Below are 21,937 nucleotides of genomic sequence, written 5' to 3'. Positions count from 1 at the left end.
TGGTTGTAGTCTTTGTTAAACAATTAACAACAACAACTATTTGCTCGCGTCTTTGATATATTAGTTTTCATGTTTTTTCATTAGAATATTTTAGCCAGCTGTATTTAATATACATGTACATAATAAAATTGAGAAAGGAAATGGGGAATGTGTCAAAGCGACAACAACCTGACCATATAGCAGACAACAGCCGAAGGCCAGCACCCGTAGGCGTCCTTCAGCTGGCTCCTTAAAAAATATGTATCTAGTACAGTGATAATGGATGTCATACTAAACTCCGAATTATACAGAAGAAACTAAGATTAAAATTTATATATAAAAAAAAATAAAAGATTTGGTATAATTGCCATAAGACAGCTCTCTACATAACCAAGATCATCGAACGGTCTTCAACAATGAGGGAAACCCATTACGCAATATAGCATGAAATGCTCCAAAATCACAAATGTGAAACCATTCAAACGAGAAAAAAAATGGCCTGATTCATTTACAATAATCGCTGTTTAATTGTACATATAGTTGGTCTATTGTATATTTTAATATTATGGTTGCTGCTGGATCCTTAATTAATGTGACAGGAATATAAATTAGCAAACAGTAGAAGGTAAAGCTAGCTAGACAAACGCATTTAAAATGTTCAACCTTACAACTTTCTTACAAATGTCTCTACCAAAACAGGAATAAAATAATAGTATTTCATTTCATTCTTTTGATTGATATAACTAAATGTCTTATTTTGAAGTTTGCATGAACCTGTCGTTTTTACAATTTACCTTACGCTTGTTAGAGTTTGGAAGTTTTGTTCATGCTCAACCATTAATAAATGCTTTACATAGACAATCACTGTTTAGTGTCTTTAAATATCAGCTGTATTTGTACGAGGCTAGGAAACAAGGGGTATGCGAGCTTTTAGCGAGCTATTACACCTGTTTCGAGCCGAGTACAAATACAGCTGATATTTAAAGACACTAAACAGTTATTATATGTCTTTATCCTACAATTAATTCTGTATATTATTTGTGTTTTGAAAGACACAAAAACACATGTTTCGCATTTATTTTTGATTTGACTCGACATTCACCAAACATGCATGCTGAAATTGACATGATTGGTTTTGTTACACAATCATACACATTCAAGTTTTGATATAGATAGTTGTCAAAAACAGTGAGGGTTTGTCTTAAATTTCAAATATTGACACCAAGCGTGCAAGAAAGAGGGCCCTTTCTGGCCAGCAGGTACAAGCTGATTCCTTGAAAAAAACTCAAACACTTGTCCAAGATTAATTGTTCTTTCTCAAGGTGATAACGTTATCATACCTATTACGCCCATTGATTTAGGCCCTGTCGATGAGAAAAACATAACAGGTGATGCAAATGTAATAGAAAGAAAGTTTTGTGCAACTCAAAGGTGTCATATGTCTCTGTTTTGGAGCAATAAGTGAAAAAAAATTGTTTTTATAATGTTTAAAAGTGAAGAATTTTAGGAACCTTCTGTATCATTTAATTATTGTTCTTTATTATTTGATAAACTTCAATCGTGAATGTATATTCCGCTTTATTATTATTTTTAAATTTTGTACTGGTTAAAATCATTTCTAAGCAATATTTAGTTCATGTTACAACATGTACGAGGTACTTTGTACATGTTATAACTTGTATTTTGGCATTGTACAAATTATAACATGTACAATATTTTTGTAAATGTTATCACCTGTACAAAATTGCAACTTGTACACGACAATATGCAATAATTTCAATCGTCATAATCACAATCATTTCCCCTTTTACCGAATATCACCTAACGAGTGAAACGTATCAACAGTTTTGTACTTACAAGAGCAAAACGACGGCTACCAGGATCTGCTTGCCCTTCATGAAACCCTCAGATCACCCCTGTTTGTAAAGTCCATTTCATGTCACTTAGTCTTTAGTTTTCTATGTTATGTAAACTATTGTCTGTCTTCTATTCGTTTTCATTTTGCGATGGCTAGACTTATGTGGTTGGATTACCTGTTGTATCTTTCAACCCTAACTTAACATATTACAATATGATAAAAATTAGATAGTATATTTATGTAAACAATGTTTCAATTTTATGTCCCATTGAAGAAAAACAGCTGTGGAATGTAACCAAAAATGTCCCTGTCCGTGTAATTGTCCAGTCGATAACAAACCAGTGTGTTCGACAGACTCAACAACATACAGCAATGCGTGTGAAGCTAACTGCAAGTAAGCTGTATAATAAACATCAATATTGAGTTTCGGAATTAAACTAAAAACTGACACCCATTTCAGACGCTTGACCGGATTAGATATTCTGAAATATTGATTTCTTTCTTTAGGCTTGAAATTTTACAATGTATGTGACACGATTATAACAAGAACACGAAGATTTTTTTAGATGTCAAAATAAACACTCTATAGAACGATTTGATTACAAAGCAATATAATGGATTCATAATGCAACATTAATGTCCCGATGGAAACGGGGACATCTGGATGTATGTGAAGTTAGCAGCCGGTTCGTTATTCGATATTCGATATTCAATATCCAACCGGCTGCTAGCAGTCGGTTGGATATTCAAAATTTAGTTGAAAATCCTAAAAATAAATAACTTTAAAGCATGATTTTCATAGTTAAGAGGACTGATAAGACACGTAGAAAATCGTTTCATGACCTCTTCTAACTGCCGTAAATTCGCATTGTTCTCGAATATAAACCATTTTCTAACTAGCATATTTGTCTTTATGTAATATGGATTTTTGTCAATAAAAGAACTTTGAAGGTGTACTTTTATATATGATATTTCTTAAAACAAAAAGTAAAACCGATCACGCTAGAAACATTTTGGAATATAAATAGAAATGTTTATGGAAAGCCCAAAAGAGAAATATATAGTGAAAATCTACATGAGACTGCTTAAATGAGGGTGATACCCCCTTGTCTTTCAGTCTCATCTTCGATATCTACGGAGGGCTTAGATTGTCACTTTTTAGCTAAAAATTGTCTAAAATTTTAGGACAAAAGGCACAGGACAATGGTGAGAGCCCGCTGAACATTTCAATCTTTCTAATATTATGCAGGCATTTAGTTAATATGTAGATACAAACGTGACTTAAAGGAATTTGGGTACACTTCCTGTCTTCCATGTATACGGAGCACCCAAAGTGTCAGTTGGATATTCAAAATTTATAGTGAAAATCTACCTGAGACCGCTAAAATGAGGGTGAGACCCCCTGGTCTTTCAATGTCCATACAATTCTAGTAAATCATATTCTGTATATATAAAGGTTGTATCAGAAGGATTTCCCAGAATAACGTCATCTTCGATATCAACAGAGGGCTTAGATTGTCACTTTTTAGCTAAGAATTGTCAAAAATTTAGGACAAAGGGTACAGGACAAAGGTGAGAGCCCCCTGAACATTTCAATCTTTCTAATATTATGCAGGCATTTAGTTAATATGTAGATACAAACGTGACTTAAAGAAATTCAGGTACACTTCCTGTCTTCAATGTATATGGAGCACCCAAAGTGCCAGTTGGATATTCAAAATTTATAGTGAAAATCTACCTGAGACCGCTTAAATGAGAGTGAGACCCTCCTGGTCTTTCAATATCCATACAATTCAAGTAAATCAAAGACTCTGTTTATATAAAGGTTGTATCAGAAGGATATCCCAGAAAGACCAGGTGGGTTTCACCCTCATTTACGCGGTCTCAGGTAGGTTTTCACTATATAATTTGAATATCCAACTGGCACTTTGGGCGCTCCGTAAACATCGAAGACAGGTAGTGTACTCAAATTCCCTTTAGTCACGTTTGTATCTACCTATTATATAAATGTCTGTATAATATTAGACAGATTGAGAGATCATTGGGATCTCACCAGTGCGATGTGCCCTTTGTCCTGAAATTTGGACAATTTTTAGCTGAAAAGTGACAATCAAAGCCCTCCGTAGATTTCGAAGATGACATTTTTCGGAAATTCTTTTGATACAACCTTTATATATACAGAGTCTATGATTTACTTAAAATGTATGGACTTTAAAAGACCAGGTGGGTTTCATCCTCATTTAAGCGGTCTCAGGTACGTTTTCACTATATAATTTGAATATCCAACTGGCACTTTGGGCGCTCCGTAAACATGGAAGACGGGTAGTGTACTCAAATTCCTTTAAGTCACGTTTGTATCTACCTATTATATAAATGGCTGTATAATATTAGAAAGATTGAGATGTCATTGGGATCTCACCAGTGCGATGTGCCCTCTGTCCTGAAATTTTGACAATTTGTTGCTGAAAAGTGACAATCAAAGCCCTCCGTAGATTTCGAAGATGACATTATTTTCGGAAATCCTTTTGATACAACCTTTATATATACAGATTCTAATGATTAACTTGAATTTTATGGACTTTGAAAGACCAGGTGGGTTTCACCCTCATTTAAGCGGTCTCAGGTACATTTGTAGGTTTTCCGACATATTTCTGTTGTTTGGGCTTTCCATATTTATTTCTATTTATAGTTCTATATGTTTCTAGAGTGATTGGTTTTTGTTTTTGTTTTAAGAAATATTAGATAGAAAATAACATTTTTGGCTTCGTTTTATTGATAAAACCTATATATCATAAAGATAAAAAAAATATGCAACTTACTTAAGCATTGATAAGGGTTTCTATTCGAGGACAACGAGAGTTTAAGACAACTTGATGGGGTCATAAGACGATTTCCTATGTATCTTTTCGCTCCTTTCAACTATAAAAATCATGCTTTTAATATTATCAAATATTGTATTTTTTTAAGATTTTAAAATAAATTTGAATATCGAATAACGAATAACGAACCGGCTGCAAACTTCACATCGATCCATGACATCTGGTGGCAACATTTTAAAGACTCGCCCCGAATCGAAAATAACTACTTGACTTAATAGACAACTTTCGAGTTCGATGCATATCCGTCAAAAACTCTGGTTTTAGTGAACGTCGTTTGTGCGTTGAGGGGCGTCGTCACTTCCGTTCCCACGTTGAGCGAGTGGTTGGAAAACTATAATTCTATATTGTACGAATTATTCGGCAAATTGAATTCTCAAAATTGACAATCAGCATTGCTGTCATTAGGGAATTGTCATTAAGTACCTACAGAACAACCATTATTTATTGTTTATCCTGCACAGTAACGATCACTAAGACGCTTGATGAACGTAAATAGTGTAGGGATACAGGCGAACCCCTCTTTCTGGTAAATGACGTCATAAAGGCGCGTATAATTGACGAGTTTTTTCCGGTGACGGATGAACTCGAAAATGGTCTATTGATCAGATCTATTCACTTACCCAAAAGAAAATAAAGTTTTAATTTTGGTCATTCAAAATCTACACCCTCAACAAATTAGGTCTATATAAAAGAAGATACGTTTTATTCGGGTTTCATTAATAGAAAAGATACCGATTTTAAAGTCGAATGTTACGCTCTACTTAGCAACATACTATTTTTCAATCTGTGCGCCACTTCGTCTATGCGTCACTTCGTCATTGCGTCACTTCGTATGTTCCGTTCGTCCGTCCATTTGTTCGTCTGTCCCGCTTTAGGTTAATCGTTTTGGTTTAAGTTATTTTGGTCAAAGTAGTTTCTGATGCATTTGAAATTCACATGTTCTCTATGATATCATCTTTATTATTTCAGTGCCAAATGAGAGTGTTAACCCCAGTTTTACGGTTCATCGAACATAAAAATAATAGTGTGAGTCGGCCATTCGTGTACTATTGACACCTTCATATTCATGTTTTTTTTTATATTTCTCAGAAGACATTGCTGTAAATATATATTTATTCTACGTGTTTATGTATTGTTTAAAATGTACTTAAGAAAACATAATTTATATAATTATAATTACAGAAAAGCTACAATAGCATGTAAAACAGCATGTCCTTGTACTCCATGTGGATGTCCTCAACCGAACAGTAACGATTTATTCTGTGGGAAAGACGAAAATGAATACCCTTCCAAATGTTTTGCCGAGTGCAGGTGTGTATGTACTGTACACCAACTTCTTTTCACGGATACTTTATTTTGTGTTTAGGCCATTAGCTAAAGTCGCGAAAATAAATCGCTCGCAAAATAAGTGGGTTTACAGTATTTAAATAAACAATCGTTTATCTTTATTTCATAAACTAATAATCTATTTACTTATGGGTAAAATGTACCTAAGGTTTCATTTAAATTTTATTAATTGTGTAATTACAGTATTAGAAAAATATTCACACAAACAGTTTCACAATATTGTTTGTCAGTCTAAGAAATATTCATGAACTCTTTGGCCAAAAGAACAAATGGAAACCCAGGTGGTCGTGTGGTCTAGCAGGACGGCTACAGTGCAGGTGATTTGGTGTCACGATATCTCAGTAGCGTGGGCTCGAGTCCCGGCGAGGGAAGCACAAAAAAATTTGCAAAAGCAAATTTACAGATCTAACATTGTTGGGTTGATGTTTAGACGAGTTGTATATATATATAGAGCCCAGGTGGTCGTGTGGTCTAGCGGGACGGCTGTAGTGCAGGCGATTTGGTGTCACGATATCACAGTAGCATGGGTTCGAATCCCGGCGAGGGAAGAACCAAAAATTTGCGAAAGCAAATTTACAGATCCAACATTGTTGGGTTGATGTTTAGACGAGTTAAATATATATCATATATACATAACAAGTCAAAAAGGGTACAACATCACCATTAAATAACTATAAAATGAACAAATATTAGGTATTTTGGATAACTGATATCCTTCTTCAATAATAGCACGATGTCAAATGAATCATGTAAATATATTCAAACTGAGAAACTTTTTCTAAATCTCTGAAATTTATACAATTTAAGTGTACACCACAGACGCTGATACAATTTTAAAATTTCCAAACACGGCGCAAAGATTACAAAGATATGCCAAATGAAAAAAGTTATTTTCGATGTGAACTGGCACAACTCTAAATTTCCAAAGGTTGTAACAGTTTAGATGTTATAACTGCATTGAGGGCAGTCCTCAAACAAAAAAGTCAAAAATGTCCTAACCGATCCAAGTTTGTATATAAATATTTCAAATTTGACAACGGTAGGTCAATTGCAACAGAAACTACATATTTAAGCCTCCCAAACGAATAACAGTATAATAATGATTAGAAAAATAAGTTTTATCTAATGAGGTAAAACAATTGAACGTGGCTACGTACTTATACATCTATCCCGAATGAATTGAGCTCTGTAATTTAAACTGGTATTTAAAAAAACATTCCAACTGTAAAGCCATTACTAAAGCCGGAGTTACTGGAAACAAGTGATGATAGAAAAATGAGGGACTCATTCTATGTTTTTTCATTTATGCCCTCTGGGTAGCCACGTTCAATTTTTTTTACCTCATTGGATAAACGATTTTTTTTTTTAACAAGGTAACACCTCCCGAAACGAAAGCTTATTTTTTATAAGCTAGCGTAAGAGGAGGGGGTAAGGTCTCTGCGCAATGCCAGGCGGTGTTGTCGTAGAAGTTGGAAATAAAAAGTACAGGTGCCAGACCCGCCGCCGGGGAGGAAGTTACGAATCAGATCAACTCTAACATCGATAGGTTGATTTTCTAGGCACTTTAAACAAAAACGTAACAGATATATATATATCATTTATTACATCTTAAAAAGTGTGTGCAGGACATTAAACTTATCTTGTGTATGATTTTAGTTAATTTGGGGAAGCATATAATTCAAACTTTCGTAATCTATTAAAAAGTATGTACAATAGTTGGATTTCTGTAATTAGAAGAATTCTTCTGTACCCAACATGTATTTTTTTTAAGACTTCAATATCCGAATAAATGACAATGAAGGGTCCAAAATCTACCATAAAAACAACAATTATGTGAATATTTAGGTCTCAAAACATGGCCGTTTCAGGAAGTATGAAATTTCAGTTGTAATAAATTTATCCCATGTATACGAAGACGACTCTTAGACATGTTTTCTACAAGAATATTTTCAAGCATGAATTGTTTTACCTTGTCATTTCGGGGCCTTTCATAGCTGACTATGCGGTGTGGGCTTTGCTCATTATTGAAGGCCGTACGGTGACCTATAGTTTATATTTCTGTATCATTTTGGTCTCTTGGTGACAATTGTCTCATTGGAAATTATACCACATCTTCTTTTATAAGTGTACGAATGTATTTCGTCAGACCAACAATTATTTTAAATGCATGAAGCATTAATATTTTGTTCAGTTAATTATCCGTCGCGATTGTGTTTACTGTTTTGTTCTGTTGTGTATATCACGTTATCATTGTTTGCTTATCTTACTACATTTTGTAATTCTTTTGGTTTCAGATTTTTTTCTTCTCTGTTAACTATTCCGTGCTTTTATGTTCCTTGACATGTGAATGTCAAGCCTTTGAACGGATTTATATATCAAACGTCTAAATGGTTACTGTACTAGTATTTTGGTTGGTATGTGATGTTGCCTTTTAGTCACGTTGAACTAACCGTTGTACTATTCAATATATATATTTCAGTAAAACAGAGATAGATTGTAAAGGTCCATGTCCATGTTCGTGTGATAGAAGATGTAAAAGTGGTGGCAGTCCTGTCTGTGGTTTTGATGGAAAAGTTTTTAAAACATATCCAAACAAATGCCTCGCTGGTTGCGCGTAAGTTTTAATTCATAGTTCGTATATAACAGTTCGTGTATGGTCAACACAATTAAGTTGACAATATACTCACCAAAGTCGGCAGTATTAAAAAATGTACGGCAAACATGCTTTCCGGCTTCTCAAGACTTACCAGTGACGCTTGAATAAAAATAAATTAAAGATGCCAATTAAGAAGAAATGGAACAAAGTTGATGACACGCAATTCTGAAAGGTATATAGTATCACATTTCATAAAGACATTATCTTTTCCTATAGCCAGTGTACATGTATTACTCGATAATTTCCTTATAATCAGTACAGATATTCAATAGTATTTACTGACAACATTATTGTTACACATATTAAGATACAAGTTTTATAATTCAATGTATGTCTAGTTAAGACACCTTGGTGGCCCTACAAAAATACAGACAGAAAAGTATATAAACAGGCGGCTATTTCGCCAAAATTGGATGATTTCAATTTGTTTCCAAATCTCGAAAATACGCCTAATCGAACTTTACCATGTTCACATGTTAAACCCCGCCGCATTGTTGCGCTTGTTCCAAGTCAGGGGCCTCAGGCTCTGGCCTTTGTTAGTCTTGTTTGATTTTAAATTTTAGTTTCTTGTGTATGTTTCGGAGTTTAGTTAGTCCGAGATTACTCTGACGGACAACGGCTATTTTGCCAGACAAGCTGTGGCCGTGGGACGTCAGAGCTCGTCCCATATCAAAAAGTGGATATTTGCCCAACCAAAATAGATGCGCTGCTTCGTCGCTTCTGGTGCCGATTGAGGGCCTTGAAATTATATAAATCGGGCATCAATCTGTTCATTTTTCATTTATCTCTTCATTTATGTAAGTTTCACCTACCTGCCAATCTTTATGTTTCCATATTTTAACAGTTTTCACAGAGACCCATCGATTTCTGCATTTTGACTTTCAATTTCAAATGGACGTCAAGTTACGAGAGAGTTCGTGGCCTCGAGACTCAAATATTCAAATATATATATTTTCTCACCTCCTTTATAGGACATCGATGGTTAACATTTAGAAGCCAACCACGATTTTTCACCTCCTTTACAGGAGATCGGTATCAAGCATTTAGTTCCGAACACGATAACAATCGGAAGCTCTCGGACATTTAGATCTTGAATCGTAAATGAACGAAGTGTTACATTATGGTCATGTGCACTGTTTTCTCGTGGTCACATGATAATCTTTGAAAATGAAAGTCAAAATGCAGAAATCGATAGGTCTCTGTGAAAACTGTTAAAATATGGAAAAATAAAGGTTGACAGGTAGGTGAAACTTACATAAATGAAGAGATAAATGAAAAATGAACAGATTGATGCCCGATTTATATAATTCCAAGGCCCTCAATCGGCACCAGAAGCGACGAAGCAGCGCATCTATTTTGGGTGGGCAAATATCCACTTTTTGATATGGGACGAGCTCTGACGTCCCACGGCCCAAGCTTGTCTGGCAAAACAGCCGTTGGACGTCAGAGTAATCTCGGACTAGAGTTAAGTATGACGGGCATTATTACTAACTAGTATACATTTTTGTTTAGGGGTCAGCTGAAGTACGCCTCCGGGTGCGGGAGTTTCTCGATAGATTGAAGACCCATCGGTAGCCTTCGGTTGTTGTTTGCTCTTTGGTCCGGTTGTTGTCCCCTGTAAACATTCCTCATTTCCGTTCTCAATTTTATTTGCTTTGAATGTCTTATGTTAATAGAAATTTAATCTTTCAATTTATTTCACTATTAATCAACTGTAAATTAACAGAAAAAGATAGCATTAAAAATATACTATGCAGGCATATACGATAGGGACAAATGATACCAAAGGAACAATCAAAATCATAAGTTGAAAACAAACAAATCATGACATTGCAAAAGAATAAAACAAACGACATTCAGCGGTAAACAAAACACAACACATAAACAAAATACTGACCACACAAGTCCATCAAAAACCATGGTTGATCTAATTAGCTGCTTCGGTAGTGGAAATAAATGTTGCTCCATATCTTACACGATTTAGGTAACTCATTAACTACTATTCATTATTTGCATTTGAAACAAAAGAACTTGAACGTTAAATATATTACCAATTGAAGACGATTGACAACCAAAATGTCAAAACTGCTGTAACAAGTTCGATTAAGGCATCTATATATTGGGTAGAAAGACTGTCTTTCGCTATTTTCATTATCTTGATGAAAAGCTTTCCTAGGATAGAGGCAGACAGTATCAAGGATAATTTAATATTCATAAAAGAAAAAAACTGACAATGCTTTATCAGAAAACATTCGAAATTAGGATTTTGAGAGGGGACGTCAACTAGACAAATTTTGGTTTTAGACATGCACAAAATCTATCCATTGTCAATATGTTTAGTTCCTCCCATAATCCGCCTCTGAAGTCAAAAAAACTTGAAACAGACGAAAAGACAGGTCATTTACTATAAAGACATGTAGGTTAACACGTATATATTATCTGATTATATAAATAAACTATTGAAACATGAAAAAGGGGCTAAAATTGAGCATCGGGACTATTTCACTGAAAGCGTAATTGCACGTTTGATGCATTGGCCAGTTTGCATGCGCAAGTCCAGTTTTAAATACAATTGGTTATTTGATTTTCCTTTTGTTTTGTTTCGACTTGTCTTGATTTTTTTCTTTTATTTTAGTCGATTAGATACTTATACGATTTTATTTTAGTAAATTTCAATCTTTAGAAAAGTATCAGTTAAGTGTTCCGGAAAGTGTCCATGTTCATGTGAAATTCAGTGCGCAGCTAAAGGAACAGGAACAGAAAAGCAAGTCTGTGGTAAAGATGAGAAGACGTACCCATCTGCTTGTCTTGCTGCCTGCGCGTGAGTAGTGTTAAACTTATACGTTATCCTATTTTTATGTTGTAACAGAATAATAGATTATCTTTAATCATCTGAACGAGATTGGTTTTCTCGCTTGTGCCGGTACACCGAAAGTGAGAAAGGCAATCGAGTTGAGATAACCAATGATAATCTGAATATCACTTGTTTACCTATGATGACTTTGTTAGTGTCTTTGACAACGGGCACGTGCATCCTTAGTTCCTAGCGATATTTTTTCAAACCATTCTACTGTGATGAGAAAGGAATTTATTAGTCAAAAGAGCAAAGACAAATTTTATAGAATAGCGATAATTTATTTCATAATGAATAAATGTTCAATGAAAACATTCAACCTCAGCCCACTTTTCCCCCCATGTACACCAGTCATTATTTGGGCCAAAGAGAACATTAAAAAAAAAATAAAAAATATCGATATAATATCTTTATAATGATTTCTTCAGTAAATCATATTTTTCTGAAGCTCGAAGAAAATTAAAAACACATTGAGATTACAAAATATCATTCGTACATTGAGTAACGGTTTGAATCAAAAAGAAAAATAATTCGGACAAAGAATCGAAGCTATGCATGCGGAATATACAGCATACACCTACACATATAATCTTGAAATTTTATAACATAAATATTAAAATAAAAGAGCACCCATCTTGTCATGTCATCTCCAAAGTACTGGCGTCTGGGCTTGGTAACGTTGAAGAGCTAAAACAAGAAAATAAGGTATAAACACCTGACAGGAAGGAAGCCATAATTGATAAGAGCAAAATAGTTTTGTTATGAAAAATTTAAAATTATAGAAAGTTGCATATTTCTGCATGATAATGAATTCAAATGCCTGTGTGAACTCTAATTTTTTTTTATAGTGTATTGAATTTTATGGTTGTACATGACATTGTATCTAACTACTAAAACAGATATAATTGTTTTTTGTTTGTTTTTTTTTTTTTTTTTGCTACAGAGGAACGACTGTTAAATGTAACGAAGTTTGTAGTAAATGTCCATGTGACTGTCCAGCAGAAAACAAACCAGTTTGTGCTTCAGACTCAACTACATACAACAATGAATGTGAAGCTAAGTGCAAGTGAGTTAGTAAGCTATTTACGTTTTACAAAAACCAAGTTATATTATGATAATAGTGTTTGTGTGTTATAACTCTGTTTTTTTGTTTAAACATATTTATTTATAGTGGTTTGGGAAACAAGTTTTGCAACTTATATTAATCCCTTTCCACTCTGCGGGTGCGAGTGCTGCCTTGTAGCGGCGTTAGCCTGCTCTTTTTCGAAATCTACAAGGGTGTCTTTAACGTGCAAGAGATATGGCTCTCTCTTAACACGGGTCAGTCGTTTGTCGTCCCCTTCCGACGGACTATCATCGTTTCCTCGAGACCATACTCGCAAATGGTGTCAAGGGAGAGCCGAAAATTTCAGTTCCTGAAATTTTCATCCCAGACGGGAATCGAACCAGGAACCTTTGTGTTAGTAGTCCGATGCACTAACCACTACACCACGGCTATAACTCTGCAAATAGTGTAACAAAGAACTGTTTTTGTATTCATTATTCTATTTTCAGTAAGGTTACAATTGAATGTAAAACACCATGTCCATGTTCTCCATGTGGGTGTCCTATGCCGACAAGTAACGATTTGTTTTGTGGTAAAGATAATAATATCTACCCTTCAGTGTGTTTTGCCGAATGCAGGTAAGATACTATAATATGGGAAAATATTATTAACAATGCTCAGTATTGTACGTATTACACTCCATTTAACATTTTGTGTTTGTATCAGTTTTGTTTTCGCATTTTTTTTCAATTTTTAAGTGATGCTCAACAACATAATTTGTTTTCTTCAAAAATAATTCATTTTAGATTAAGCAACTAAATAATCTCATTAAGACTGTTTCCACTATATTATGATGTTTCGTGAGCTCTTGAAAAAAAACAGGGGGAAAAAACCCGAATGTTTTGTAAAGTATAAAATTAAATTGTACTTTTATATTTCTCAAAACTTTATAGTTTTTAAAATATTATCAATTTATGTTACCATAAAGACAAATTTAAGAAATCCAGACAGGAAAAAAACAATGTCAATGTTTTTTGTTACAGTAAAACTGAGGTACTATGTAAAGGTCCATGTCCATGTTCATGTGAAAGACAATGCAAAAGTGGTGGTGGAAGCCCTGTCTGTGGTGCGATTGGCTCGAAACACAAAACATATCCAAACAGATGTACTGCTGTATGTGAGTAAGTAAAGATTATTACTTATATTTAGATACGATATTACAACTTATATTATATATATAACATGTACAATAAGACGAAAATACATGCATTTTATATCATGAAAGCCAGACATTTGAACTCTTTTTTGCATTTGTTTCTTTGCAAAATTAAGTAATCTGAATTTTACTGCAGAGTTTTTTCAACAAGAACACATGAAATCATTTTATATAGTCAAACTATAGAGTTAATTGATTTTGTAAAAATATTGTCTTTGTATTTTCATATGTATTTCTCAGATTTTCTCTATAATATTCAAATTTTGAATAATTTTTTCTTATTTTTTAATTTGTGTTTTAACAGTTGGATCACAGTATGAATGTGTTTCAACACATTTGAAACAGTCTAAACGTGGTCTTTAATCGTTTCCGTACAATTTTAACTCTTCCGTAATTAACCAAAACATTCTCAACTTGAATTATTCGAAAAACTAAGGATTTTCTTACCCCAGGCATAGATTACCTTAGCCGTATTTTGCACAACTTTTTGGAATTTTTGATCCTCAATGCTCTTCAACTTTGTATTTGTTTGGCTTTATAAATATTTTGATATGAGCGTCACTGTTTAGTCTTATGTAGACGAAACGCGCGTCTGGTGTGCTAAATTATAACCCTGGTACCTTTGATAACTATCAACGCACTCTGATAGTGCCGAGGACATTTAAACATAATTTGAAGAATTTGTATAAATAGGAATTCAAAATAACTTGACTGAAAATCAATATTTGTTTTACTTTCCGAAATATTAAGACAAAAGTGATACAAATTTAGTTAAAAAAATATATCATCTAATAAATTGCAGTGTTTTTATACATCAGTTTACATTTTGTTATTTTCGATTAGCATACTTTACTTCAACACAAATACATTTGCAGTAAAAAAAATAGTGACGAAGTTAACAACTCTGCTCCAAAATGTATATTTTAGAAAAGCAACAGTAAAATGTAATCATCGGTGTCCCTGTTCGTGCGAGAGTCAATGCCCGAAAGGTGGAAAACAAGTATGCGGTGCAGATGGAAAAGACTATCTCTCTTTATGTCACGCCAAGTGCAAGTAAGTAATGTTATTGGAAAAGCACGAAGGAGTACTGTGACCTGTAAAAGGGGAAAAGTAAAATTAATGAAAATCTCGTCAAAATGAGCTTTCTTTAGGAAAACTGCACTTATTCACACTTTTTTTTTTAACTTTTGCATGTTTTGGTCATTAATGCTCTTCAACTTTGTACTTGTTTGACTTTATATCTGTTTTGATCTGAACGTCACTGATGAGTCGACGAAAGGTACATTGTATTTGTATCTTCGAACGATTTATCTCAAGCTTACACTATCATTTAATGATGTTAACTTATCTTTTTTACTTTTTGTCAGATATTCGGAATCCTCTTTTGATATCCATATGGTTCTATTAACAAACAAGACATGTTCGAAAAATCTTTGTTATGTTTTCATTTAGTTTGAAAGAAAACAATATTATGTGTTTGAAAATACAAAAGAAAAAATGTTGTTAGTTTAGAAGTGAACAGCCTGAACATATTCTCGCACAAGGAAATTTTATTATGATTTTTTGTCTACAATTGCAGAATTGATCTCGATAATCCATAAACTTATTTGGAAAATATGTTTCATCTCAGTAGTACTTTCACTGAACTACACTTATTAATATAAGTATTTGAAGAACATATTGCGAATTTAGGGAGGGCGACAACGACACACATATTTAAGTTCAGAAACAATAGTTTATGTTTTGAGTATATACATTAACATGTACATTTCATTCTTTTAGAAAAACAACAAAAGCTTGTGATGGAAAATGTCCTTGTCCTTGTACATGTGAAGGGGAACCACATTCACCTGTCTGCGGTGTTGATAAGAAAACGTACACAAATGCGTGTGAAGCTAAATGCAGGTACGCATGTCATTTGATCAGGTTTTAGGGTAGTAAGTAAATCTTCAAAAGCAATACAGATATTGAGTGCTTAAGTTTTGAAGGAGTACTCAGAACATTTTGATACATCAGTTCAACAAAAAGTTGAATTGTTCTGTCGCTTTCAGTTTGTATAAGCGGAGTTTTAAACAAAATCTCCAGGAAATAAAAATAAATGTTTTAACATTAAAATAAAAACAGTTTTGCTAACTGCAAACAAAAGTATACAGGTACTTTATATGCACTATGGAGACTTATCAATTTTAAATCTACAGTGTAACCTGTCTAATCCAACACATGAGTATTCCAACATCCTGCTTTAATCGACACATTTTCGTGGTCCAAACATATGTATATCCTTAGCATTTTAATGTTTTATTACTGATACTGTATTTGTTCTTTACACGCTACATATAACTAGTGGGGTGCTAAATCTATTTTGTTATCACGGTTTATTTTGGTCTATTATTTTTGCTAATTTCATTATAGAAATATCAATTGATATAATAAATAAATAATATTTCTATTGATGGAATGTACCGGTTTGGGCAATACCGATTCAAAGATACAGATAATCATATTTCAACTTTGCTTAAAAATCTATTTGAAATTCAGAACTAGTTACGCTTTAAACAAGCTACGTTCAACACTCGTTCATTATTCTACAAATGTTTTAATATAAAACGAAGATGTGGTATGATTGTCAATGAGACATAACAATTTATATCTATAAACGTGACTAAGTTTGTTAAACAATATCTTCATAAAATAGGGATATGCTATCCTGATAATGTGAGTTTTCTACTGGTATAACCAAACTTCCAAACCAAATATATACATATATACACATGGAAAAAGGTATTGCAACACTGATTTGAAATGTAAATTAAACACACTCTATATTGTTTTGTGATTTAATTTTATTGAAATAGAACTAGTAAAACATTGTCTAAATCTCTGCTGAGTTTAATCAATAAATGTCGAGTCGATAACTTCTAATCTGCACGTGCAACTACTGTACCCGTAAACAATAAAACAGGTATAGTATTATTATTGTTAAATAAACAAGCTTGTAAAATTATATGATTGAAACCATATACCTGGTCTTCCACAACTCTTAAACTGTAACAAGATGGCCGATTATTGGCACGAGAGATGCAAGTATGTCGCTGCGACAGGTGTACGTATTGTTGTTCATCACCATTCAAATATAAATCGTATATTGTTTGGTGAATAAAAATCAATCAACTAATGGGTTAATACACCTTCCAAGATCAGACAAAAACCTATATCATCAGATAGGGAAAACCAAGCCTTATGAAGGTGGGTCAAAGGAACACCCTTTGCAAGCAGTACAGTTCTTAAAAGGGTGTTTTTGTCATACATAGACTTCAAGAAGAGCCGTTTAAAATCTACTCAATGCTACTTGTCATCGTGCGAGAAGCAAGTTAGGAGACATTTGCTTACGAAAAGACAAAAAGTTGCCCGTATGCAATGACGCAGAGCTCGTCAAAACCGAAATGAAGCGTTTTGGTAGAAGGTCCCTTTGTCCGTTGAAAGTCAGGTTATGTTGCACGTGGTTGATAGCCGCGTTCGTGAATGGCAACAATCAAATACTGTATATGCTGAAAGGAACATCATAGGACCTGTGGCATTTGGAGGTGGATCGATTATGGTATGAGGATTTGTGTCACGTGACTGTTGGTTAGATGTTTAAACAGCTAGAGGAAATCGTAATGGCCAAATATATCAAAGAGACATTCTTCAGCCAAGTGTAGTGCCTGATTTTCATAATTATCCTCTGTGTTTATGGTTTATGTCACATAGTTCCAGTGCTATTATTGAGTATTAATGTGGCGAAGCAATATAAACTCTTCCTTGGTCTGCTTATAGCCTGGATTCGAATCATATCGGGCATGTATGGGACATTTGTTAGTGCGTGAAAGGACACCGTCAGTTCAGACATTTGATGTATTTAACAATGTCCTTCGTCACGAATGGTTTCGGTTACTGAGCAACACATTTGTTGGTTGATGGCAGGCATGACAACACGTTGAGAGGCGTTTATTCGGGTAAATAGAAGCTAAACCAAGTATTGATGCTTTGCCCTATAACAACCAACCATGATATGAAGAATCATTCCAAGATTTATTTTGCAATACCTACTCCGACTAAACGGTTCGAGTACAGTAAAAGTTGTAGAATGCATTTTTGGGTACAGAAATACTTCTTTTTGTTATCAACATTGCTTTTAATTAACACTTTTTTACATACACTTTTAATCATTAACAATGTATCAATACCATTATACAAATATGTTATCATAGTAGGTTTTTTTTGGCCAAAAATCAAAGTGTTGTAATGATTTTTGCCATGTGTATATTTCAGCAATTTCTATTTATCGCGGTATTTCAGACCATCCATAAGCATGACAAATATCTCGAATATGTTTTTATCGATTCATACACATATTGCAGTCACATAATCACATGACCAAAATAATGACCCACTGCAATATGTGTATGAATCGATAAAAACATATTCACGGTATTTGTTTATCTTATATCTAATAACTGTATTCTAATCTTACAGTAAAGTCAAAGTGAAATGTCAATCAAAGTGTCCATGTAAAACGATAGAAGAATGCGAAAAATCATGTCCACATTTTCGGTTTCCTGTTTGTGGAGTAATTTCTAAAACCAAATATATGAACCATTGTGTGGCTAAGTGCATGTAAGTATATTACTAATATTGAATGATAAAACTAACCACTTATTAAAATTAACCGATTGATAAAATTAACAGATTGATAAAATTAATCGATTGATAAAATTAACCGATTAATAAACCTAATTAACTAAATGATAAAATTAACAGATTGATAAAATTATTCGATTGATAAAATTAACCGATTAATAAACCTAAACACATGATAAATTTAACCGATTGATAAAATTAACCGACTGATAGAATTAACAGATTGATTAGTTTGGTCGGTTGAATAATTTAATCGATTAACTGATTAACTATTCTTTTTATCTGTTTACCATACTTGCAGGCATTGTTGATACTAGGTTTTTGTAATATCTACTTTATACTTAATTATTTGTTCACTAATAATTCTTGGATAATGGGCTGTTTAGATTTGTCTACGTCAATAAGCAATAAGTATTTGTCGATCTGTGCTTCTTTGTTAAGTATTTGTTTAATTTTGTTCTGATTGAAATTGTAAAACGACAATGATTGCTGTATCCCTATGTTAACTATTTAACCTATTGTGTCTGTTTTGTTTACGCATCGTTGTAATGTAATGGAATTTATTACGACTGTCATATAAGTGAGAGGTTTAGCGTTATAAAACCAGGTTCAATCCAACATTTTTTTCATTTGAAAATGCCTGTACCAAGTCAGGAATGTGACAGTTGTGGTCAATTCGTTTGATGTGTTTTATCATTTTATTTTGCCATTTAATTAGGGACTTTCCGTTATGAATTTCCTCGGAGTTGAGTATTTTTGTGATTTCGCTTTTTTACTGTCTACTCCATTAAGGAGCCGGTGATAATCAATTAACCATTATCTCTATAAAACATATGCCAATAAAGAAACACCAACAAATGGATGGTTGAAAATTAAAACTAAGATTAATAACATATTTTTAAGTATAACTGAAAACGGATCCGGAATGGGTGTTTCGCGTCCTATGCCGGCATCACGTTGCAATACAATCTGTTCCGAACGAGAAAATAATTCATGATGACGTATTTATTAGGTAGTTTGAATCAAGAAATATAACATCACAAAAGAATATTCTACGCTAGAAGTCAGCTATATTTTTTTGATGATTTTTTGTTCATAAGTTCTTCATTATGAATACGTATTGGATTTGTCTCATGCAAGTTTTAGCATTTAAATAGAAAGACTTACAAAACTTTGAATTTCTACAGGAGTAGATTACCTGAGACGTATTTTGCACAGCTTTTTGGAATTTTGAATCCTCAATGCTATTCAACTGTGTACTGGTTTGGCTTTTAAACTGTTTTTATATGAGTGTCACTGATGAGTCGTATCGAGAAGAAACGCGCGTCTGGCGTATACAATTATAATCCTGGTACCTTTGATAACTATTTAAAGTCATTTGCTGAAAAAACGGTACCATGTATGTCATTACAGCAATATTAAATTACAAACCAGCTTTAATGTTTCATCCAGAGTTGTTTTCTGTATTACCTGCGGTAAATGTAATTTTCATTTACTAGATCATTAATGATTTTCAATTTTGATTAAAGATATTTAAATGACTTTTATATAATTTCCAGGGGAGAGGATTTTGAGTTTTGTAAGTATTGATAAATGAAATCTTCTAGTTAACGATACACACGTTCATGTAAAATTGATATTAAATTGAGAATGGAAATTAGGAATGTGTCAAAGAGGCAACAACCCGACTATAGAGAAATATACATGTTAAAAAATTACTAAGACAAAATTAATGGGTTGCTAAGTAAAACCTTTAAATGCAAAGCAAGAACATGATATTTGTTATCAATGAAATTACAAATAAAACATGTTGCGAGAAAAATATGCGAACAGTTTTTAATGAGAAAACTTCACTAAAAAAATATCAAACAATTGTACAGTAATTGTTTAGAGAATTGTTTACAATCAGGGCTTCATACAGTCAATTTTATAATTGTTTTAGCAAAATGTGATAAATTCCTGACTCTATACATTCATAATTTGTTCTGATTAATTTAAAGACTAAAGTTTAGTCTTGACTCGCCGTAAGTACTCAGAAACTACAACATCGTTTTAGGGTATGCAATATGCACTTTTTAAATGTCTGTTTGAAAAACAAATTGTATTTTCATGAGTTTACAAAATAAGGATCCGGACCCTGTATATAATGTCACACAACAGGCTAATACATTCAGAATTAGCTAAAATATAACAAAATACCAAAAATATACCCAATCAACAACGTGCTGCCACACTGATTCGCAATTTTGAGACACAAAGGCCTTTGTTAGTCTTATATGTTTGTTAATTCCAATTCATTTATATGTTTTTGGAGTTCTGTATGACGTCCAATCTCACTGAACTAGTACATATATTTGTCCATGGACCAGCTGAAGCTCGCCTACGGGTGTAGGAGTTTCTCGCAGTGTTGGAAACTTATTGTTGGCATTTTGTGGGTTTTTTTTTTTGCTCTTTTGGTTGGGTTGCTGACTCTAAGACTCATTCCCAATATTCTAAATTTTATTATTTGAAATCAAGCAATAAAAAGTATTCATTAAACAAATACACAAACTTTATAAGAAGTGTATCTCCAAAAATATTTGGAAAACAGTTTATTATATTTTCAAAACTTACGTCTTATGGGGTTATATGGTGTTATCATCACTTATTGTTTTAAGATCAACTGCATAATCATGTTCTATGAGGAAGAGTCGTTTTCAAAGAGAAGAAGGACATTTTTATTTCAATTGGATCATGATGCAAAATTTATTCCCAATAGTCGACAATTGTAGCATCTTTGTCCATTCCTCGTGCGGTATCGTAAATTTTGATATATATCGAAGCTGAGACATTTTCAAAAATTTTTCGAAGTACGAATTGAGATTACTTTTTTCAAAAACTAAACAATTCCGGATGTGATTCCGCTTCAGCATGTTCACCACGTGACAATAGCTTATTTTCACTCAGTTAGATTCACGGAAATTAGTTCTTTAAAAATCATTTAATTTAATATCCAATTTCACTACATGCATGTTTTTTACATAAATTTATAGTTTGTGTTCCTTACTTTGAGCCGCATATAGGATTTTGACCAAATTGTATTAGAGTATTCTAATAAAGCATGAATATTGATTAATACATATTTGATCTATTTTAGGTGAAGGAAGATTCTAAATTTGAAGACGAGCAATAAAAAGGATCCGATAATAAAGGAGTAGGGGCAATAAGGCCCTTATTTGGCCCAAATTTTACTGCAAATTTAAAAGTTATCATACATATTTTTAAATTACTGAAAAGTATCTCAGGTAGAAGGTATTCAGAAAAACGAAATAATTTTGGACATTGAACAAGTTACCATGGCAACAAATCATGCCTTATTTTGCATATTTTGTAAAATTTTGTGTTTTTCCTTGTTTTTCATCAAATTTTTAAGTATATTTTCGA

At 33.2% G+C, this 21,937-nt stretch overlaps 1 protein-coding gene across 1 annotated transcript in view; it reads left to right on the top strand.

The window, feature by feature from the left end:
- Positions 1-21,704, top strand: part of LOC143047385 (uncharacterized) — a 45,519-nt gene extending 23,815 nt beyond the window's left edge. Inside the window, exons 13-24 of the mRNA XM_076220415.1 lie at positions 2,112-2,231; positions 5,899-6,027; positions 8,543-8,677; positions 11,403-11,540; positions 12,517-12,639; positions 13,128-13,256; positions 13,662-13,799; positions 14,762-14,887; positions 15,617-15,739; positions 18,350-18,490; positions 20,074-20,093; positions 21,651-21,704. Of these exons, the coding sequence (XP_076076530.1) occupies positions 2,112-2,231; positions 5,899-6,027; positions 8,543-8,677; positions 11,403-11,540; positions 12,517-12,639; positions 13,128-13,256; positions 13,662-13,799; positions 14,762-14,887; positions 15,617-15,739; positions 18,350-18,490; positions 20,074-20,093; positions 21,651-21,667 (1,339 nt within the window). The 3' untranslated portion in view covers positions 21,668-21,704. The remainder of the gene's footprint in view (positions 1-2,111; positions 2,232-5,898; positions 6,028-8,542; positions 8,678-11,402; positions 11,541-12,516; positions 12,640-13,127; positions 13,257-13,661; positions 13,800-14,761; positions 14,888-15,616; positions 15,740-18,349; positions 18,491-20,073; positions 20,094-21,650) is intronic.
- Positions 21,705-21,937: the final 233 nt, after the last annotated feature.

Source organism: Mytilus galloprovincialis, chromosome 10, assembly GCF_965363235.1.
Source record: "Mytilus galloprovincialis chromosome 10, xbMytGall1.hap1.1, whole genome shotgun sequence".
NCBI classification, from domain to species: domain Eukaryota; kingdom Metazoa; phylum Mollusca; class Bivalvia; order Mytilida; family Mytilidae; genus Mytilus; species Mytilus galloprovincialis.
Note: the sequence above shows the minus strand (reverse complement) of the source record. Positions and strands in the feature narration are given on the sequence as shown.